This window comes from Aphelocoma coerulescens, chromosome 3 (genome assembly GCF_041296385.1).
Source record: "Aphelocoma coerulescens isolate FSJ_1873_10779 chromosome 3, UR_Acoe_1.0, whole genome shotgun sequence".
Taxonomy (NCBI): Eukaryota; Metazoa; Chordata; class Aves; order Passeriformes; family Corvidae; genus Aphelocoma; species Aphelocoma coerulescens.
This window is the reverse complement of record NC_091016.1, coordinates 103,256,857-103,279,117: the sequence shown is the minus strand read 5'-3', so window position 1 is coordinate 103,279,117 and position 22,261 is coordinate 103,256,857. Positions and strand designations below refer to the sequence as shown.

The window sequence follows — 22,261 nt, the reverse complement described above, 5'->3', positions numbered from 1 at the left end:
AATACTAAAAAGAGTAGGAAAGTCCAGAGACAGCCCATAAGAAAAGATAACTAAATATCAAGGGCAACAGATGTGGAACAAGAAAAGAAAAGTCAGCTATCAAAACCAACATATATCTTGTATGATAAAAAATAAAGCAGACAATAAAATTGCTCAGTTGTAAACCACCAGCATTTTCTTTCAGAGTACAAGAGAAGAACAAGGAATAAACTGAAACATTATACTTTCTGAAGTTTGTAGATTATGGATATCTAATTGAGTGTACGATTTCCTATATGTTCTAAATGATGTTGAGCAAGTTATTTTGGCTGAATGAAGCTATAATATATGGTGATCAGAGAATTGCTAGATCTTCGCAGTAGAAATGGCTAGCACAATCTGCCATCTCAGAGGCAACAGAAAGAGCTTCGGCTTTGTAAAGAAAAATAAACACATGCAAGACAATTAATTTTTAAAGAAGAAAAGTCCCATATCTGTAAAATGAAGAAAAGGAAGTAGAAAACAGAACATAAGTCAACAATAAATTCAATAGAGTGAGCTTAGCTGATAGATCCTAATCACTTAAAAATTGAACACAACAGTGTTACAACTTTCCACATTAGAAAACAAAAATCAATAATCAATAAATCATAAGTACCTTTGAGAATAATTCATTTTTTCCAGCACTTCATTTTTTTTGAAGTGGATTATGTTATGGGTTTTTTTTAATGTTTTAAACCCATACATTTTTTTAACATACATATATATATGCATACACACATGCATGCACACACACGTATATACATACACTAAAATACTGTCTCTTTATAGGTAAAGAGTAATACATTAAAGTGAACTGAATGAGTCATCTTTACAGAAGAAATTGCTTTGTTTCTTACTCATGGGAAGCATAAAACTGGATGAATGTATGTGCATTTGGTAATGCAAATACACCCATAACTACACTTTTTGTGAAACGAGATAAATACTAGTTATATTTTTTATTTGAAATTAGAGTGACTCAAATATCAGTTAAATTAACTGTATCTCTTTCTTGGTTCTGATTTTTCTATTCTATTATAACTATTAGACTAATAGCTATGAAATGTCCTATCAAATTATTACTATTGTTGAGAACTTAATATTTTTTTTGGTTTGTTTCTATAAGTACTTGGAAAATACTACTTCAGGTTTCTGAAATTCGATGAACAATACTTTTTTCACATTTTCTTTCATTTTGAGAATACTACTAACACAATCTTCATCACTTAAAAAATATTTTATTATAAGGCTCATGTAATGAAAAAATGTAATATTTCATAACACATTGGTCTGGTTTTAAGTTAATTGCTTTTCCTACATTTACATAATAGGATAAAATTTTACACTTTCATTAAGGTAGTCGTGATTGTATGTTTATTGACAGCTGACAAGTTGCTAGTGGGAGAAGTAGAAAGCATGCAACTTATCAAAAAAGTAACTGATTTTAGCAAGAGATGGTTAGAATGAACCAAAACCCAGCAGTTCCTATTGTATCATGCCCTCTTCATCACATTCCCATTTATTTTTGAGGAGACCAATTAGTCCTACTGGACAAAGTAAGAAAGGGAAGAATAGAAGAAAAGAGCAATAAAACTATGCACTTGTTGAGTAAGCTACAACACTGCCTCTAGAAGAACATGTTATACAGTCTACAAACAACGATAAGATTTAACTACTAGTTTCAGCACAGAAAATGCTGTTAGTCAGGAAGATCCTGTTATAGCAAGGAAAAACACTAATGAGAACTAGAAAAAAGAGTACTGGAGAATATATCGAAAATATATCACATGACTTTGTATTTTACTTCTTTGTCATTTCTGTAACTTGCCAAACACAATCATTTTTGACTGCTCAGAGGAAAACTAACAGTAGGTAGGTATGATGTAAGGATATTCCATACTTATGAGACTATGTGATAGAACAAAATTCTACAGACAACAGAGTTCATGATTTCTCTGTGGGCATGCTTTATTAGCCTAATGCAGCTGTTCAGAATCTTCCTCTCTGTCCATTGACTCCATAGATATGATCTAACTATAAATGTATACATATGTGTGTATGCAAATAAGTGCTGTACTGGGCCTGGAAATTACAGAGTTCGCTGTCTTCATAGCAGCTCATATGGTGCTGTGTCTTAGGTTTGTGGCCAAAATAATACTGATAACACACCAGTGTTCTGGCTTTTGCTGAACAACATCGAGGTCATCTCTATCTCCCACTATGCTCTCCCAGTAAATAAATTGGGAATATACAATAGGTTGGGTCAGGACGCAACCAGGCAGATGACCTGAACTAACAAGAGATCTTCCATACCACATAAAGTTGTGCTCAGCAACAAAAAGGAAAAGAGGGGGACTAGGGACCTTAGCCATCTTTGGCTGCACATCAATATGCTTGTGGGAGGTTGTGAGTAGCTGCCTTTAAGTCACTTTTGTTTTCTCTCTCTCTTCTTTATCTTTCACTTATTAAACAATGTTTTTTGTCTTGGCCCCGAAGCTTTCTTGCTTTTAGTATTCCTTTCCTCTTCCCCCATCCCACTGGGGTGGGCAGGAGGTGACTGAGTAGTTGTGTAGTGTTTAACTGCCCGCTTGTATTAAACCACAACATATAACCAAGTTACCCAAATTAAGATCCTAGAATAAGGTGGCATGAATTCCCTCACAGATATCTGAGAATTAAACCAGCCATTAAATTTTGTTAAACTGTTCAGATCCTGCAATGGGGCTCAACAGTTGACAGCAAGACTATTTTAACGGTTCAAAAATATGCACAAACTAATGATGTTTTATTGTCACTAATGGGCAAACAAACAAATAAACAAACAAACAATGAAGATGACGAAAAAGCCAACAGTAAGAGACCAAAAAATGTTCCCATTTTTAAATACTGATTGTATGTGTTTGAAAATAGATATAAAATGTGTTATCTGGCATTTTTTCATTTCTGGATAATTTTCACAGAAGTCTAGACTGCAAATACATAACATACGAATTTTTAAACTTTTCATCTGCATATTTAAAATAATTTTTGCCATTGTAATAAACATAAAAAGATTATATAAATGGGAAAACAAGGCAGTGAGTATTAGTAGTAGGTTCAGTAACAGTACAACTTAATGGGATGGAAAGGGTTATCAGCTATATGACTTTTGGCAAATAACATCACCTTGTTTTCAGGCTTTTACGTCAATAGAACAAAGATTCCAATTCAACACAACTTCAATTTTAAAAATTCCAACCTATTTATTGAACAATCCACAGATTTTAAAATGGTATATAGTATATGCCAAATATATCTTCTAAAGAAATAAAAAACAATTAAAATTTTATTTTTCCTTTCTAACCATAAAGATCATTGTGCTAGTTTGTACTTACCTTGGTATGTCAACTTAAATCCTTGCCTGTTTTCTGAGTGATCACTATAAAAATGGACAAGTGTTTCATGAGTAGTACTTAGCAAGGGTGATGGGAGTTCCATTCCACTAAACTGGCCGATCATAGAACTGGTGTGGTGAGGCCCATTCTGAATTTCAAGGAAATCATGATTTGCTTCAGTAGAGAAATTCAGAAACTGAATGTGTGCACCTGCAGCATTGAGAAAGAAAGAAAAATTTTATAACTCATGTTGCTTAATACTACAGCATGTAAATTTAAAAAATATATAATAGTTGTTACAGGCACTATGCTTATATTTTAGTCACTATTCAAAATGGGATGCTTAAGTTAAAGAAATAGCTGCAAAGTATTATAAGAGTTATAGTTTCCAATTTTTTTGGTTAACAATAAATATCATAACCACACATGAAGGGACAAATGAAAGTAAGCCATAAAGTCACAAAGTCAACACCAGGGATTTTTCATATTCCTAAACTAGTCAACAGAAAGACTCAAGGGAGGGGCAAATCATAAATCCTGCTGTTCCATGGCATGGCTGGGACTCTGCCATCCCAAGTGCATCCCTGTAGATGGGCCAAGGCCTCTCACAGAGGCTCAGGATCAGCTCAGCACCCAGGAAGGTTACTAACAGAGTGAGATTTCAGAGGCAGAAGTTTACCTACCTAGTTCCAGCTGTCTATTCTACTCTGTTTGTCCTGCCCCCTGTCACCTATATTTTGTCTCCTTTTCCCTCTAACTTGAGCCAGTGTGCCTTCAGAGCCATTTTACCCTGTATGCAGCCCTATAAGATGCACCGAACTACAGACTGGTGACAGGTGCTAACTCCAGAGAATTTACCACAAGCCCTCTCTGGGAATCAAGTGCTTGAATAAGGCCTTTAAGCATTCAAAAAATGCTGAACAGTTGGAATTATAAGCATAATCTCATGGGAAGAACGGTTTTGAAGTTCTGGCACTACTTCATGTGGACTAAGGACTTGAAATCCAGTCTTAAACTATGCCTATGTATCATATCAAAACAGAAGTGAGGGATGAATCCCTGGTTTGGAAGCCTAGTACCAAGTAACTTGCAACTGCACTTTTTTGGGCCTAACTTTGCTCTAGTAGACGGTGAAGAACCAGCTGTAATAGAATAAAACAGTTACTGAATGAGCCAACAAAGCAGTGTGAAATATTCAATGCCTTAACTCTGCTTGACATTCTTACTTAGCAGTAGAGACATATTCTTCATTCCAGGAGAGACCATTATAGACTAATTACCACGGTAATAGATTACCAGGGTAATTCACCCAGTCTTGTTTATAGTTGATTTCTTCACCTCTGTAGTTTAAGATTGAATCAATTGTATAAAAAAGAATTTTTTTTCTACAAGAGGAATTAAATAAGATACCAAATAAACTGGGTTTTATAGAACACTTGTAAAAATATGGGCTATTTAGTTCTAGTACCTTCTCTGACCTATGAAAAGTGGGAGGTATGAAATCAAGTATTTTGGCTGCTGAGTAAGAACACTTAACACAATGCTATCAATAGAGAGGTACACACCAAACATATCAGAGTCACAATATCAGCCATCTCTGTATGATGTCAGATATGGTTAGTCTGACTTGAATGAAGCCACTAATTTTACAATACTCTCGGGATCTGAGATGGGGTAGGACACCAAGCAGCCTGGAAACATCTTGACTTCAGCATCATGGCTAGTGATTTCCAACAGAGACTGGATGTCAGCACCATAGAAATGATAAAGAATTGAGCAGCCACTTAACGTTATACCTAAATTGTGAAAGTAACAAGCAGATAATAAAATTTGGCATATTTATATAGAGCCCGAATAATTGTTTAGGTATTGAAATAAAAGTACTGTTATGAAATAGTCTCTGATGAGCCATGGAGTACCTTTAAAACTGAATCATTCTAATTTAATTCCTGAGAAGGAATTTCTATGTCCATTTGTATACATTCAGTATAGAAAGGCTTTGTGTTTTAAAAGTCAAAAAATAGGTTCAAAGGTAATTAAAAAAAACCCAAAAAACAAACTAATTAAAGTAGTTTCAAACATGCTAATTTCAATTAGAGAACACACTGTATGTGTCCCCTCAAGCCTTAAGTCCAAGTTTATACAATTTGCAAATGTCAATTTGATATGTCAAAGAAAAATTTTTCTACACTAAACAATTTCTTACATAAATTTACACGGAATAAAACTGATAGCTACAGGAAATAAATCATTATCTGGTCAAACTATATTACTCCCTTCTCTAATCTCAACAGCACTTCCCCTCTCACTTGAAGGTACTCTGAATAAAGAAAATTCCAAGCTGAGGTAATTGTTTTTAGAAGTGTTAATCAACAGCTACCCGAGAAAATTTCAAAATCACAGCAACTCACTTGAAAAAAAATATTTTTTTATTTTAAAATATTTGGATTTTAGTAGTGTCTTCTTTTACATGACTGATATATTTTCATGTAATGAAGAGAGCGCTACATTTTGGGACACATTTAGCTCCCACAATTTTATTGTTAGACTTTGTTTAAGCACACAGTTGTTTCGATACAATAGAATGCAAGTATACAAGCAGCTTTTCAGTAGACAAGCTTATACTTTTAATTAAAATAATATCCAAGATGTTTCAGTAGGAGTACATTGTGAATGATCACATCAATTACAATTTTTAAACCTCACATAAAGATATTATATGTGGATTATTTAACAAATACTTGGGGAAAAATATTGCTGTAGGGACTTGATGGTGAAAAATGTCTTTTGTAGTATTTTTGAAGACAATGATAGATCAGTGCTATGAATACCTTTTACCTGTTAAAACCCTTACTAAATAAAACTATTATCTTTTCTACTTATAGAATTACCACCACCAGAGACTTTCAGAAAAGTGAGAGAAATAATAAAAAGATACAAGATGCTCTTGTGCAATTAATTCATGAAACATTTTCTACTTGAAAAAGCTTAAAGAAAAAGACCAACTCTGAGAAATACAAAGGACTGTTTTTCAAAGGCAGTATTGTAATAACCTAAGTAGGATGACATTGCTTATCATTTTTGTTTCCTGCAAATGTAGCTGGAGAATGTTAAAATTAGCAAAGGATGTTCTGTCTTGGTTCTCCTACATCTACAAGGATATCTAAGGCTACTAAGGCTATCCATAACCATGATGGATCAGTTTTACCACGTGTTCACTGATAAAGGACGCTATTCTAAACAGCAGCAAAGTATTTCTACATATTAACTTAGTAAAATACTATGAAAGTAGTACATCTCACTACAAAAATCCCTCTTATGAATACAAATGGAGAAAATAAAAAATAAACTAATTTCCTCGGATAAGAATAGGGAATTTTGTAATAAGTTTTTAAAATTAATTTTCTTATTGAGCATTGGCATTGAATTTACAGTACGGGACATGAAGTTTCACAGCAAGAAAACGTATTCCTCTTTCAATTCTGATAATGATAGAAGACTGTGTTTTATAGACGAACTTAGAGATCTCTTATTATCTATCATTACCTTTTCAACATAGTTATTACTTATTTGTGAAGATATTTTCTGTATGACATAGTTTTAATGTAAACCTAGAAAGATTCTAAGTTGGCAACTGTAATCTAGGATTTGGAACACATTTTGAGAATGCTTTTAACCAAATTCATAGTTCTAGAAGTGAGGCTTTGTCTATTTTTATAGAACATAAATTACTGTTAAAACATCACTTGGACAACAAAATTTAGAAATTTAATTTAGAAGTCACATTATTTATTTAATCTGATATATCTTCATGCCACAGATTTCACTTGCTTTGAAATCAGTTTCTGAGACAGCATGAGTTAATAACAAGTTGCTTTGGCAAAGTCACATTTAAAAATTGACAACCAGTTTCATTTCAAAGATAGCAAATAATTATGTAAGGGTTCACAATACATTCACTGGATAAAATCTACTTCATATTGGAAACCATAATACTCATATATATATATTTCAATCTGATGATTACAAATAATTGCTTTTCCAATATAAGTTTACTTACCATATCCAATAGGCAATAAAATTTTCCATGTACAATCTAAGTTACTAGGGTAATTTCCAGGAAAACCTGGGCTCAGGATCACACCAGCCATGTTTGTCAGTGTTCCACCACATTTAGCTATTAAAAACAAAAAGAAAATCACTGTATCTTTTATTATTTCTTAATATTTGACATATGTTTAATTCAAAATGGATTTTCCATTTTATTCCCATGACCCAAAAGCAGTGAAATTTATCACAGTCAAAAATCTCGTCATGAAGGAGGAAAAAAAAGGATTTGATTGAGATCAAAATCTTTGCATAAGGTGATATATTCCCTGTAGTATAACTACAAATGTGTAATTGCACATATAGACCAGGCAACCCATTGCCTCAGCTTGGCAGTTACTGTTAAAAATGTCTGGTGATATGTTGAGATATGTTTCACAATCAGAGGAACAAATCTGAAATTAAACTGAATTATGATCCCAAATAATGATGCAACAGATCCATTACTCAATATAACCAAAACTACACTTGAATTTAAAAACAAAGAAGCAAACAAAAACCCCACCAGAGTTTTTGCTTCAATTCAGAAAGAGGATAGACTTGCTGCATAACAGAAGTATTCTTTGCTTTCAATTAGTATGCTTCTATTCAGCAAATTCATATGTCTGGAAATTGAAAACCCATCACTTTGCATTACTTAGGATGACATAAAGCTAAGCTGTAAATACTTGAAGCAACCTGCAAAAAAGTGGCTGAGCTTACACATATGCTAGGACAGTAATATGAAGTAAGAATAACTTCAAGAAATCAAATTAGAATATTGTAATTTATATTTATTATTTGAGGAATCATTACTTTAAGGCCTGTGAGTCTGCATGCCAGGGATTACATTGATACATGATCTGATAACACAATTTTGACATTGTGTTACTCTCTGTTGTAATAATTGTACTGATTTTGGCTTGCATTCTATAGAAATCAACATTTTAATTGTTAGAGACGAGAGAAAAGGGAGGATATTTTAAGGGTTTGTTTTTTCTCTTAGGGGTATTTTAGCTCCCAGGATATCATAATTCAGTGAGTTCAATGTTTGCAAAAAGGAACTATATTTAGTATGCAAGGTGAAACATAAGGGTGAAACAAAAAGAAAAAAAACAACAAAAGTGCCCAAAGCCCAAAACACCCCTCCTTGAATAAGTTTTCCATTTCTAAAACTGATTTGAAGGAAATGCACTGCTTTCATATCAATCAGAAGTGATTGCTTCTGTAGAAGTTGACAATACAAAATAATATATGGGCTCAACTTGACAAGGAATCTCTAAAACCATTTCACATTAGTGCTGTTCAGTATCATCCCAATATTTTGAATTCCTCTTAGATATGAAACTAGTAGGAACAGCTTTTGCTGATTGAATATTAAAATTAAAAGCATTCACTGAATAATGTATTTCAAAGCTGAAGTGACAGGACATTATGATAGACCTGTGCTTCTCACCCCTCAATTCCTACTTTTTCTTGAAATAAGCATACCAAAATACAGCAGAATCTTGACTCTCTTAAATTTTGTCTAATTAAGAAACAATACTACAGAAGATTATTTTCTACACACAGAAAACTCAGATCTGTTTGGCTAAGTTCTAAATGTACTTAAAAGGAAAATGCTTTTTAGCTTTACTTTTAACTCAGCACCATTTAACAGCTTTCTCAGATGAAAAGAGCCAGCCTTTTCTGGATCCCTAGAACTCCTTTTCATTCCACCACCCCTGAAAGCTTGGCTTCAGAGCTGCTCTTCACTACCGCTTCTTTAGGAAATCTCCTAGGTGCCCTGCATGACCTGCCTGGGTCCTAGGTTTTCCAAGCTGAGCATGCTGCAAAAGGAATCTGTTAATGTCCTCTCCTTTATAAAGAAGATTCAGCCTGATTCAAAGCAGAGTATTCAGGACAAGCTAAACAATGGTTAACATATGGGTTTCCTCCTTTGCTCACTCTCACGATATTTTTCTTGAATAGCATTTCACTATATATAGACAAAAAAAATCTTTTTTTTTTCCATATTTCATAGATACAAATGGAAACTCAAAAAAGTTTTGAATGAAGCAGAATTAAGTTGAGGAACAATAGACATGACAAGGTCAGGAGTTTCTTGTGACTGATGGTCAGAACACTGAAAACAAGTTTCCATACCAATGCAGAGAGGAGATGGATAGTTCCAGCGTCGAACTGTTCCTGGCATACAAGAAATATGAGAACGGCCCTGTTTGGAAAGGGCAAAAAATCAGATTACAGATATTAATTTATGAGACTTTTCTGAAAAACAGAGCTACAGAGGACCTCCTGGATAATCTAATCAGTGAACTACATAATAATTACTTGAATGAAACTTTATTTTCAAATAGTTCAGGTTTCATGTTCTTATTCTTCTATTGCATAAATATTCTCAAACACCTTTCCTCTGGTAACTTGAAAACTTCTTAAATTTATGGTTATAAGACAGAAGTAGTTAACTGTGTGCATTCATATAGTCTAATTAGTTCACTCCCTGTTTCAATTCCAATGTATTCCATCCACAGTGCAAGCCTGGTGGTTGATTTTTAGGCTGCAATCCGGAGTAAATCAACCATTGCTCTGCATGAGTAGTACAGACACAGAGAGGAATTTGTTCCACATCTACTTGCTACAGATATTCAATGTGGACCATGCCAAGACTGTCATCAACAAACAGCAGCAGGCCTTGACCTCTCACATAGCCTCACAATACGACCCACTGAATACATGCAACATCTTGGCAGACAGCTGTAGGAATACAAGTGCCTCTTTATTTAGCTGTCGAGAATAATTTACTCTGCCTATTTTTAAGAAAAATCACAAGATCCAAGCAGACTCATGTGATGGCAGGAATTAAGACATGGCTATAACTTGCAAAATCTAATCCCACATACTTCAGGGTGACTGCCTAGGGCCAAAATGCTCCCATCTTCATTTTTCCTAGGAACAGTTCAAACTGAAAACTTAACAGTAGCACAAAAAGTCTTTTTTTGCCAATTCTGTCCTTTGAGGTACTCAGGTTATGTATTCTGCTGCTGAAATGCAAAAGCTAAATAAACTAGCAAGAGTGAGAGCAACTGATATAAAGATTGAGACACGGGACTGAGAACAAGGTTTATTTTCTGTTTTAATCATTTGGATATACAAACTGGAGCAAGTCACTTAACTTCCCTAGTTTATTTTTATGGAGTATATTAGGAGTCTAAAATTTAGTAAGCCAGCACATCTTATCAATATAATATGAAGATTTATTTAAATATTATTTTTCCATAGCAATCATAATCTCATAAAAATAAGAAAAAGAATGAATAGGTAAACTGCAATAAAAGAAAATCCATTTGATGACATTTCTTTCACATCATTTGGAATGTTTACACACTACCTTGAATAAAGTTCATATAGAATTGCATGGAATAAAACTACTTTAATTAATCATTTAGTTAAGTATATTTAGGCAATCATCTTCTGAACGCCAAACTGAAATGCATCCAGAAAATTACTTGGAAGGAAAAAAAAGGATCAGTTTTCACTAAAATAATGAAAAATAAATTAGACTTTTTATTCTAAAAACAATACAAATTGATAATTCAATAAAAATATTTTCCTTAAAAGCAACCTTTTTAAAGGAAAAAATGTGCAGGCACCTACTGTGTCATCTTAGTTACTTGAAAAATGGATGAGGTTTTGAATAATTTAATTAATGCAATATTCCCTGTTTTACACCCTCTTTCACTCCCTCTTTCTAGTCTTCCATGATTGCACTCTTTTAGTTTATTCTCTTTTCCTAGTTTTCTGTGATTGCATCTCTCTGATGTGAGTCAAGGGGGAAGCCGTAATTTAACTACCACAGTCAGGAAAAACGTAAAATAGCCATAAAAGATCTTTTGAAAAATAAAATTAAATGATTCCTCTAGCTTCAAGCCTCTCCAACAAGAGCACACTCTGATTTCAGTCTTTTAAAGTTCCCTCCTGTGGGGAGACACTTAATCCTACAGCTAGCAATTACCTTTCTTATGCATCTCCAGGTAGCAGTTTGAGCTCTATGACTTTTCTGGTAAGTCTCAATTATAAACTAATCCACACCTGATTGTTATTGCTAGCTGTGAATATGTTCTCTAAAGACTGGGGATAAATTCACAGCTAGAGTGAAAAAAAAAAAAGATTCTGAAAAGTTATGCTGGTCTATATTTGTTGAATAGCAAACATACTGTGACTCATAGAACCTTATTTTCATTACTATTTCTTTTTAATTTGGACCCATTTTTACTTGTCCTGTCTATATATGTAGCATGAGTAACATGCTACATATATAGATATGTATGCACTTTCTTACAGCAGAGTACATACAGCATAGCAATTCCCATCAATATTTTGAAAAGGTTCAAACTCTTTTCTATTGAATTTGGATATTGAAGGTCTTTTGTTTTACACTTTGAACAAGCTCATGAAACTAGTTTTTATATATGTCAGCTTCCACAGCTAGTGTTAGATTTTTAGATGTATGGAAAAAGAGGCTTATGGTTGGAATATATACAGTTAAGGAACAATATGCTGTGAAATTTTAAGAAAGTATTTAATGATAGAATCCCTGTAATTATATTAAAAAAGTGCAGTTAGTCGTATTAAAGGGCTACAGATAAGACCTGCATATAGACAAAAGACATTATATGGTTTTGTGATAGTGATATACACAGTGCATTGAAATTTAGCTTTAATACAGATGAGAGGGTTTTTTTGTGTGCAGATCTCTTCTTCACAAATGAATCATTGTTACATTAATACTGTATTTATGAACTCACATTTCTGATCATTTTGTAAGTAAGAGTAGATACAAAACATCAAGCCAGGGTTAACAATGTGGATCTTCAAAAGGTTTCCTGTACTTATTCCAACCATTTCCGCAAGTAATCAAATTCTACTGTTATCAGTCCACGTTAATATTTCACCAGTACTATTTTAAGTATGGACAGAATACTTGATGGTGCTTGAGCATGTATCCATTTCTAATCCATGTAAGTAAGGACACAATAATGATGCCCTTTTTTTCCATATGCAAAATTTAGATGTTTCCTAGTTGAAAAAGTTAGGGATAAAAGAGTCTGCAATATGATGGGCAATACAAGTAGAGGTCACACCACTAAATCTAAGCAGTTTAAAATTAGGTACCTGTGTTAACCTTTTGATATCAGTGAAGAAGGACAATACTTTAAGAGTAAAGTTCCTATTCTAACAGAAAATCTTAGAATTAATACACTTGGAAGTGTATGGCTGTTTATCTCTAGTATCAGAATGAAAGTCTAAACAGCTGATTGAGATTAGACGGCTGTTTTTTAGATTAAATAAATTGGATTATACATTATTCCAACTCCACAGGAAACCATTAGTATAGGGCTAGTTTTTCACCTTTTTTTCCATCAGATCACTGCTATAAGCTTAGCCAAAAATCAGATGTTCACCTATATGTATTTTAGTCGTAACAGCTCAGAAGTAGTGACCTGGATCACGGCAACAAGGCACTAAACAAACACTTCTTGGCAACTATATGAGCAGCAATTATATAACAGCTCTACCAGCAGATTCTGATCCTTTCACCATAAAGTGGAACTGAATAAAAATATATAAAGAATTGCACACAACTCTTAAAATACAATTATATTTTTTGTTGCGTAACCAAGTTTCTTACAGGCTGACTTCCAGATAGACTCTGCATTGAAATAGAGTGTCCTGAGTCTACAGATGTATAATGCTAAATTTAGCTTAATGCATGCAAAAAAGCCCTAAAAGAACATATAAGCTACATATATACTAGGGGAAGTGTGTGGGCTTGTTTTCTAGCCTTGAGTGCAAATGTACAATGTTTTGTATATCTACCTCCTCAACTTTTATCTTCTGAATTCATCTCCAAAAGAAATTGCCATGATGCCTATCTCTGACTTATGATAATTACCGAACTGTTATATTTCAGCTTGGCCAAAAACATGTCAGCACTCCATTCCAACAAATGAACAGTGCTGAGGATGAAATTTCAGTTCCCATATCTTTGCCTCAGCTATAGCAACATAGGTATAGCCACATAATATGTCCTTTCATAATTTGTTTAGTTTACTGCTACTTTGAAATAGAAAACTGTTAATGGCTCAACAATAGTCTTTAAATGAAAGTCTGAATCTATTTTGGAGCCAAGTTTTAATGACAGATAGTCCTTCTGAAGGGACCCTGCCATAAAAATGTTATCAAATCTCTCATTTTCTTACTGGCATGCTACCTACAAAGGATACTGAAAGGGAAAGATGAAATAGAGAAAATAAAGTTTAAAACACCAAAAGTTAAAGGGTTTATGCCATAATGTATTTCCAAAATAATATTAATTTTGAAAGAAAAAAAAATTAAGTAGTTCATATATGAACAATCAGCTGGCTTTTAAGCAACCCTCAAACTGTTAAAGAACCAATGAGTGCTCAGGGTGGATAGAGAATAGGCTTTGTTGTGCTCAAGTCTTGAATCTTTTCTAATTAGCAGAATACTAATATAACAAAATATTTTTGCTATGGATATGGAATGCTCCTGATGCAGGTTGTTTCAAGTCATGTAATACAAGTAAAGAGAATGAATTAGTTAAATATTTGACCTATACCTGCCATACATGACTGAAAAGGTATGCATATTCCTGGTTACCTTGAGAGACATTTCATGTGCAGGTGTTCCCACAGCCAGCCTAAGGGGTAAGATGCTTAGTCTGAATCCTGGCAGAATTTTAGTACAATGGTAAGAAATATAGAGACCAAAGAAATATCCTATATATGTTGAGAGAACACTCAATTGGCAGTTCTCAGATGGGCAACTTTATCCTTGTAAGGAGCAGAAGTTGTGATGCTTTGCTTTCTCTGATATGGGTTTTACACTGTCTTGAGTGGGACCTATTACCAACCGAATAATTCTGAACTCAGGTGTTCTCAATGTATTTTACCAGTGGTGGATTATATATAACCAAATTAGAGGAACTAGTGAGGAAAGAAAAAAAGCTTTTAGTCTTAGATTTGCAGTGTGCTGAAACATTTACAAAGAGCAGCTCAATCATATGTCTACCATGGGAAACTAAACCAGTATGTGAACATCCCCAATCAGTGAACTAATTTCTAATACCTTTCCCTGAAAGATTTTTAAGGGCAGATTTAGCATGAAAAAAATTTTCTTTAGAAACAATTCTACAATTCCTGAGCAGAAGACAAAATCCCACAATGTATTTCTACATTAAAATTTCACCTAGATAAATCAATACCCCAAAAGGGAAAACACAGTACTCTACAGGATAGCACTATAACAATTTTCTAGAGAAAACATTTTATCCATGTTATTTCAATATCCATTTTGATGGCCTTTACTGCTCAATGGTGTGTTGATCTAAGACAAGATTTGCCAGCCCAGATTCACTGGGCACCAGAAATGCCACACATCTGTAGCTTTATAATTTGGGAGCACTTGCATAGGCTCTACTTAAATCATCTCTATGTACACGATACAGACTCTTCATTAGAATACATTTTGGGCAGGTCTCTTGGCATTTTATTGCAATTAGTCCACAGTGCATTATTTAAAGAAAAAAAGAAAGAAAGAAATACCTGTAATGTATATCCTGGCTCACACTGAAATGACAAAACATCATTCACCATATATCTATCTCCTGATTTCATCCCATTGCTAGGAATTACTGGTTCTGGACAGGCAGCAAGGCCTACAGCTGGAAAAAGTAAAGACAAAGATTGAAAAAACATAGGTATGCAGGTCTTCATTGATATTCTTCATTGATAGTGATAGTGCACTAATGAACTCTTTCCATAGAATTATGGGTTTTTAAAAAAAACATTAATTAAAAATTCCTTTCAACAATAAACTGAAATTTTGTTTAAAACACAGAAGTTTTCAGAACTGTTTTACAGAATACAAGTGATATGACTGAAGCACAAAGACTATACACTGTGACTATACCAGTTACTAGGTCACATTGCTATGACACACTATACAGTTTTATAGTCTCCAAAACAGCATTCTGATGTCAGTTTGTTAAAAAGCCTGGGGTTTATTGTTTGCTTGTTTCTCTTTGTTAGGGCTTTTTAATAATTTCTTATCCTTGTGAAGGAAGTGGAGGGAGAAAGAGGGAATACACTTTATGCATAGTCTCTCTTTTCAACAATAAATGAGCAGAATATTTTGGTGGCTCATTTTCTTAGGCCACTCCGCAGACTATAAAGAAGTTTAGACATTGAAATTTAGTACTCTTAGCCCAAAACTAAATCTTTGCATAGGTGTGACTGGATAGTCTGTTCTTAATTATTTTTAAGCCAGGTGTGAGAAAACAAAATATTAGTTTCACAAAGATTCTCCATGATTAGTAATTTCTCAAATTTTTTCACCTAAATTTGACAAGCTAAAGTACAAACTTCTGCTTTTTGTCAAGTGCATATCACTTTTTTTTCCCTTGTTTGACCACCTAAGGAGTTTGTTAGTCTGCACTACTGAAAATTAAATATCAGCTTTGCCAACTAAGTGAAAATACTCCAAATGAACAAGATAGTTGAGAAACTGGAGATTAGATTAAGTAATTCTGTGTTTTTAAGATTTTCTTTGCAAACAGAAGGACCAGAAGAATTTGTTTACAAGTTCATGGTCTGAGAACAGAATCTCATTCCCCTTAAAATGTTAAAAAACTTTTTTTGAACTCAAAAATCAATCTAAAATATAATATTAATTTTGAATTTACTTATTTATTAGAGAAAATTACTACTGAAACATAAATATGTAGCTGTTATAGTTTATTAAAATATGTTATTTAGAAGCCAAAAAAGAATGGAAATTATTTTCACAATGTGTGAGATTTTGAGAATTTATTAGCACAAAATTCCCCAAAAATCAGAGGAACATGATACTTCTCTGAATTTGATCCTGTGCATCCTTCAACTCAGTTGTCTGAAAACAAATAAGTATTATTCTCATTGTCTTCCTATGAAATCTAACCTGTGTGGTGACAGTAAGTGCAACTGAACTGTGTTTAATATAGAAATTACATGATATTTGGCTTTATTTTGATATGTGACATTTTAGAGTCTGTTGTTCCAGATACTTAATCATGAAACAATATCTGATATTATTGGCTGAGACCCTACCCTTTCTAGGGAAATACAATTTTCTTACAGATAATGTTGATCACACATTTTGATACACACAAGGTTTTAACTTTATGGCCTAAATCTTTATGTATCTACTTTTCATCACTCAAATAGAAATGCCTTACAAATATTAAATACACAAATAAAAATTTTGTGTTTCATACTTTACACAATTCCAGTCTTTTGCAGCTCAAGTTTTAGTTGAAGTAAATATATTATTCCTAAAAAAGCACATGGAAGTCTGAAATAGCTTTTACACTTTCACAGGAAATCGTGATTGCTGTGCCATATTTTTCTTTCCTGGAAATAAGTTCTATAGTCTTGTATGTTCCTTGTTTGTCCTGTGCCCTTGAGTTTAAGTACATTTGACTTTTAACAGGATTGAAGATAATGAACTCCATTCTAATTCTGAGTGAAAACTGTCAAGGTATGAAGTATAGTCTTCATAACAAATTATGAAAGAGGTATCAAACTAAAAAATCAAATTAGCAAATAAAGAATTATTTAATAGTTGCAAACAATGGGGCTTCCCTAAAGTAGTTATTTTGTGTACTGGAATTTATAATTTTGGAAAATATCTAAATATGCTTTAAAGATTTTCAGGAATTTCTCTCACAGAATTTACAAATTTTTATATTCTACCAATATAATCAACTTTCAAATGATGCTATGGTGACTTTACATGGCTACTAGGAATTTCATGTGTGGTCACTATGTGGAACTGTAATGTTCCAAATAATCATCAAGATATTGTCATTAACTTCAATGGTTATGGTTTTGCTACAAGCTGACTAGTATCATTCCTTTGGTCAACCAGTCTGTATTCCACAATACCATAAATGTATCCGTGTCTGGAAAATTCCTTTGAGTACAGGCACTAAATAGCTGTGATGTGCATCCATACAAACTGCTTGCTTCAGCAGTAAGTGAAGCATAATGCCTCATCTCAGTAATTCAAAGCACCATATATAGACTGCTACTCACTAATTTGCGAATCCAGTGTTCAGATGCAACTTAAGCAAATCAAAGCTTATTTCTGCAATTTCTCACCCTTCTCTCTCTTGAATAGAAAACAAAATTTAAAAAGATATGCCCCAAGATCACTGTTATTAAATAAATAAGCACCTAACAAAGACATAGTAACTAAATTGCTTATAGATATCAATGGACTTGCTGAATTCTGTGAATATAAATTTGAGGTTCACTACTTGTCATCAGGAATTTGCATTTTGGAACTCAGAATTCCTGTATGCTGAAAGTAACAGGGCCACAGACTTAGATCTGTATGAATAAAGTTGCTTTTATGTATTTTTCTGAGTTACAGAAGCAGTTATAATAGTGTCTGCATAGCAACACTAATAAATGTGCTCGTAATATAGCTCTTTCCATCACTGGTCAAATAGCATACAGAATTTAAAAAGACTATGATCAAACAAAAACCTTCATATGAACTTTTAATATAACTGTTAGATATCGTAGTATGCTATGTATTTATCTTCAACAGAATCTAATAACTAGGTAAAAAACTTTTTTTCTGCTAGATGCTTACAGTTTTCAGAACACTTTGTATACACTACTACTTTGGTCTGATGATGCAAATTATAGAATATTCTATCAGAATGTCATAAAACAGTATGCAAAACCCACTCCTAATTGACTTTCTTTGATATATCTGATATTAAGAAGCAATATTACCTTCCCAAAAGCAAAGAGAAAGTTGAGAGCAGAATCAAACGTTATTCTGAATCCTCAAATCTCTGTTATTCTATTCATTCCATAATACTAGCCTAGTTAAGTTAGAAAAGTGGTTTAGTCTGAACAGGTTCAAAAATCAAAAGAATGCTCAAGAGAAACCAAACAAATTCTGGTATCTGGGGACAAACTAGGAAACTTAAATATTCAGAGACTCTGAAATATGTTATTAAACTAGGTTATATGTGAACAGACAGTAATAAAGGGAAAACATGGTAAATGTCAAGTCCAAGCAATACAAAAAGGATTTCTTAAGTGCATGCTTTTCAGAGCTTAGCTTCTGCTATGCAGTACAAAAGAAAACACATCAATTTCAAGGGTGATAACCCTCTCCCTGACCTTCTTCCACTTACTGTTTGCTAAACACTTTCTTGGCCCTGCTGTGGCATAAGACAAATATGCCTTACTTACATAATTATATCCATGTCTACATTTATCTCAAATTCTGTCCAAACATAACTGCCATTGCTGGCAGAAAGAAAATCCTTGTGGCACATTCTGACAATGTGAATGCCCATTAGTGTCCATTTCAGAAAGCTCAGAACTGGACAACCCAAGAATTTCTTGACAGCTGGACCAAAAGCTATCAGGCCTTCTTTTGTGAATTCCTCCCACCCTTATGCAACTAACAGAAATGTATTATACTTTATTATATTACAAGCATCAAGCTGTTCTTTCCATTTTGGTGATGGTGTATATCAAAATCCAAGCTGTCCCTTTCAAAACTTCATGCTTCAGACACCAGCCTAGAAAATGTCTTTCTCTCAATGAGTTACTGCAGAGAGGTCAGATTCTTGTCAACAGCTAGTAAGTTGCATAGATACACTGACAGGATCAGGACCTGCTAAATTAAAAATGGCATTTTCATGATTCACACCTGCTTTAACATAGGGAAAAAGAAAAGACTACTGCACTGAAGAGCCACATTGAAAATCAAATTGCATGAAAGATCTTAATCTGGACCTATAAATACAATATGTTGGAAGAATATATTTTCTTCTCTGCTAGTCTGATTCTTATCTTTGAATTTATTAGAGATCTTCATGATAGAGAAGTACTACAAAAGACAGTCAATTGTTCTCTAGCCCCCTTAGCAGTGAATCCTTTATTTCAGCTGCCAAGAACCTTTAACACTTGAAAAGATATGATGGAGTGGCTTTAGAAAAGGAGATGGTGATTAAAAGTAAGCTTATGTTCTCATACATATTCCATCATCTTGGTACAGCAGTAAGGTAAAAGCTTACAAGATGAATGATGCTGACCTGTGCCATATATGCTAATTCAAGGTAATAGAGCTAGATGGCACTATTAAAATGTTGATTGCATAAAACAAGGTTTTTACTGAAAATTAATTCTAATCCCTAAATTTAGATAGATAGATAGAGAGCTAGATACATACATACAGACATACATAGACAGATAGATACTTATAGACATTTTTGGCCTAAACCTATATATCGATATTCAGCATATATTCAGCTTTTACTAAAACAAACCTGACTTCAGCTGAGAAATTCAAGCAGCAGGCTGAGCAAACACTCATTTCCAGACTTTTTATTTTTTCATTTGTTTGTATATTAAGGTAAATATCTGAACTACCACTGAATTAATAAATGAGATTTCAAGACCAAGCTTAAAAATCAGCGGCCACAAATATAGTTGAATTAAACAGTCACATTTCTAAAATACACCATTTGGATAGTTGATTCCTTTGTTCATTATATTAAAAGGAATACAATCAAATAACAGGAATATTTATTCTTCCTACCATTGTACATATTAGGAATGAAACAAAGCACTCTTTGATTGAACTTGCTGGTGGTTGTGAAAATAATTACATTTGGTATTTATTCTATGACATGCATATAAAAGATTAGTTAAATTATTAATTTTCATCTTTTCTACAGTTACCTCTTGCATATTTTACTGTTTTGTTAACCATAGGTTGCTGCAACCAGTTTAAAAACCTACAGTCCTGAAATAACAAGAAACACCACGCAGTAGCCTTCAACAATACTTACAATTATGTTGTGACCAGAATGAAATTTTTCTAAGGCACTGACCAATTATTTCTTTTAAACTGAGTTTGTGTATCTGACTTGAAAAACAAAACCAAACCAAAAACCAAACCAAAGAGCAAAACAAGCAAATAACAAATAAACAAAGGGAAAAAATTCTGAGTTGTCAATCTGACCATAGCATACAAATTCAGTAGACGACTCAGCTTGGGTAACTGAACTCTTACATTCTTGATGTCTAACACAAAAACATCCTAAAGTAAATGACAAAATTATATTATTCGCTTTAAGACTTGTGTGTTTTTGAAAGCTGTGAAAGAAACCTATGCACTGCCTAGATTAGACATAGACTTAGGTTTGCAGGAGCAGACTGTCCAGATCCTTCCCATGAAAATAAAGACATACGTAGAAAGAACTTGCAAATGGACAGGGCAAAACAAAGACATATTGTTAAAAGGAAGAAAATGTTTCAAGAAATAAAAAAATTCTTATTAAAATATTTTAATTATCTGGAAATATTTACGATTAGAATAAGGTGTCATCAGTGGCTGAAGATTTTATAAGGTATTTATGAATTTCTGTAAAGTTACTTCAAAACAAGACACAGTGTGGAATACAAGATATGTGATAAAGTGATAGCAAACTAAATATATCTTATTGAAGTAAAGTTGTTTTCCCTAACATAGTGGTCTAAACCCAGGCATGATTATAGCATTTATACTGGTGAAAATATCTTTGTAAGTAGAAATACTTATCCATTTATTCTAAAATATGATGTGCAATTTGTAGAGACAATTTTTATTGTGAGTAAATAATTTAGTAGTGACTTAAGGACACTCTCCTCTGTTGCTCCTTAGAATTTCTTCTGGGATGAAGGGAATGATCCGAAATAATTCTCACTTCCTAATGCTGTAATGAAGACTTTTTATATAAGGACATAAGGGTTCTGCAGAATACTGGAATGGTTAGTTTAGAGCAGTTTCACCTACTACTCTAATTTGTAATGTATGTAAAAGGTAAGGCTAGATGAAACACTATTAGGTCCACTTTGTGTCTTCTATCCCTGCTGTAGTCTGCTGATGTAGGAGTTGAATTTCAAATTTGGACTCGATGTGCTCAACAGCTTCTTATTGTGAAAGGATATTCTTCTGTTAATATCTATAGTTGGAAAACTAATTGTCTTCACTCTAATTCCTAACTGTCTTCTCACTAAAGAAGTAATTATATCATAGACTCATAGAATATGCTGAGTTGGAAGGGACACAAGAGGATCATCAAATGCAACTCTTGGCCCTGCACAGGAAACCCCAAGAGTCCCATCACATGCCTGAGAGAATCCTTCAAACATTTTTTTAACTCCATCAGGCTTGGTGCTGTGACCACTTTCCTGGGGAGCCTGTTCAGTGCCCAAACACCCTCTGGGGGAAAAACCTTTTCCTAATATCCAACCTAAATCTCCCCTCACACAACTTCAGGCCATTTCCTTGGATTATGTCACTGGTCACCAGAGAGATCAGTGCCTGTCCCTCCTCTTCCCCTCATGAGGAAGCTGTAACTGCAATGAGGTCTCTCCTCAGTCTCCTCTTCTCCAGGCTGAACAGACCAAGGGACCTCAGCTGCTCCTCATACAGCGTCACCTCAAGGCCTTTCACCATCCTCATGTCCTTCCTTTGAAAACTTTTTAATAGCTTAATGTCGTTTTTAGGAGTTGATTGTCCTGCTCTGCTCTGCACTGGTATGACCTCACCTTGAGTACTGTGTGCAGTTTTGGGCACCACAATATATAAACTAAAGTGGTCACTTTATATTTAAGAAATTAACTGTTTCAGGGATAACACTC

At 33.7% G+C, this 22,261-nt stretch overlaps 1 protein-coding gene and 1 long non-coding RNA gene across 2 annotated transcripts in view; one reads left to right on the top strand and one right to left on the bottom strand.

Moving 5' to 3' along the window:
- Window positions 1-22,261, bottom strand: part of CSMD1 (CUB and Sushi multiple domains 1) — a 1,120,396-nt gene that overhangs the window by 127,524 nt on the left and 970,611 nt on the right. Inside the window, exons 38-41 of the mRNA XM_069011476.1 lie at window positions 15,107-15,225; window positions 9,627-9,696; window positions 7,456-7,572; window positions 3,396-3,605 (exon numbers count right to left, since the gene is read on the bottom strand). Coding sequence (XP_068867577.1) covers window positions 3,396-3,605; window positions 7,456-7,572; window positions 9,627-9,696; window positions 15,107-15,225 — 516 coding nt within the window. The remainder of the gene's footprint in view (window positions 1-3,395; window positions 3,606-7,455; window positions 7,573-9,626; window positions 9,697-15,106; window positions 15,226-22,261) is intronic.
- The window catches only part of LOC138108593 (uncharacterized), a 62,436-nt gene that overhangs the window by 36,360 nt on the left and 3,815 nt on the right, over window positions 1-22,261 (top strand). The window lies entirely within an intron of this gene.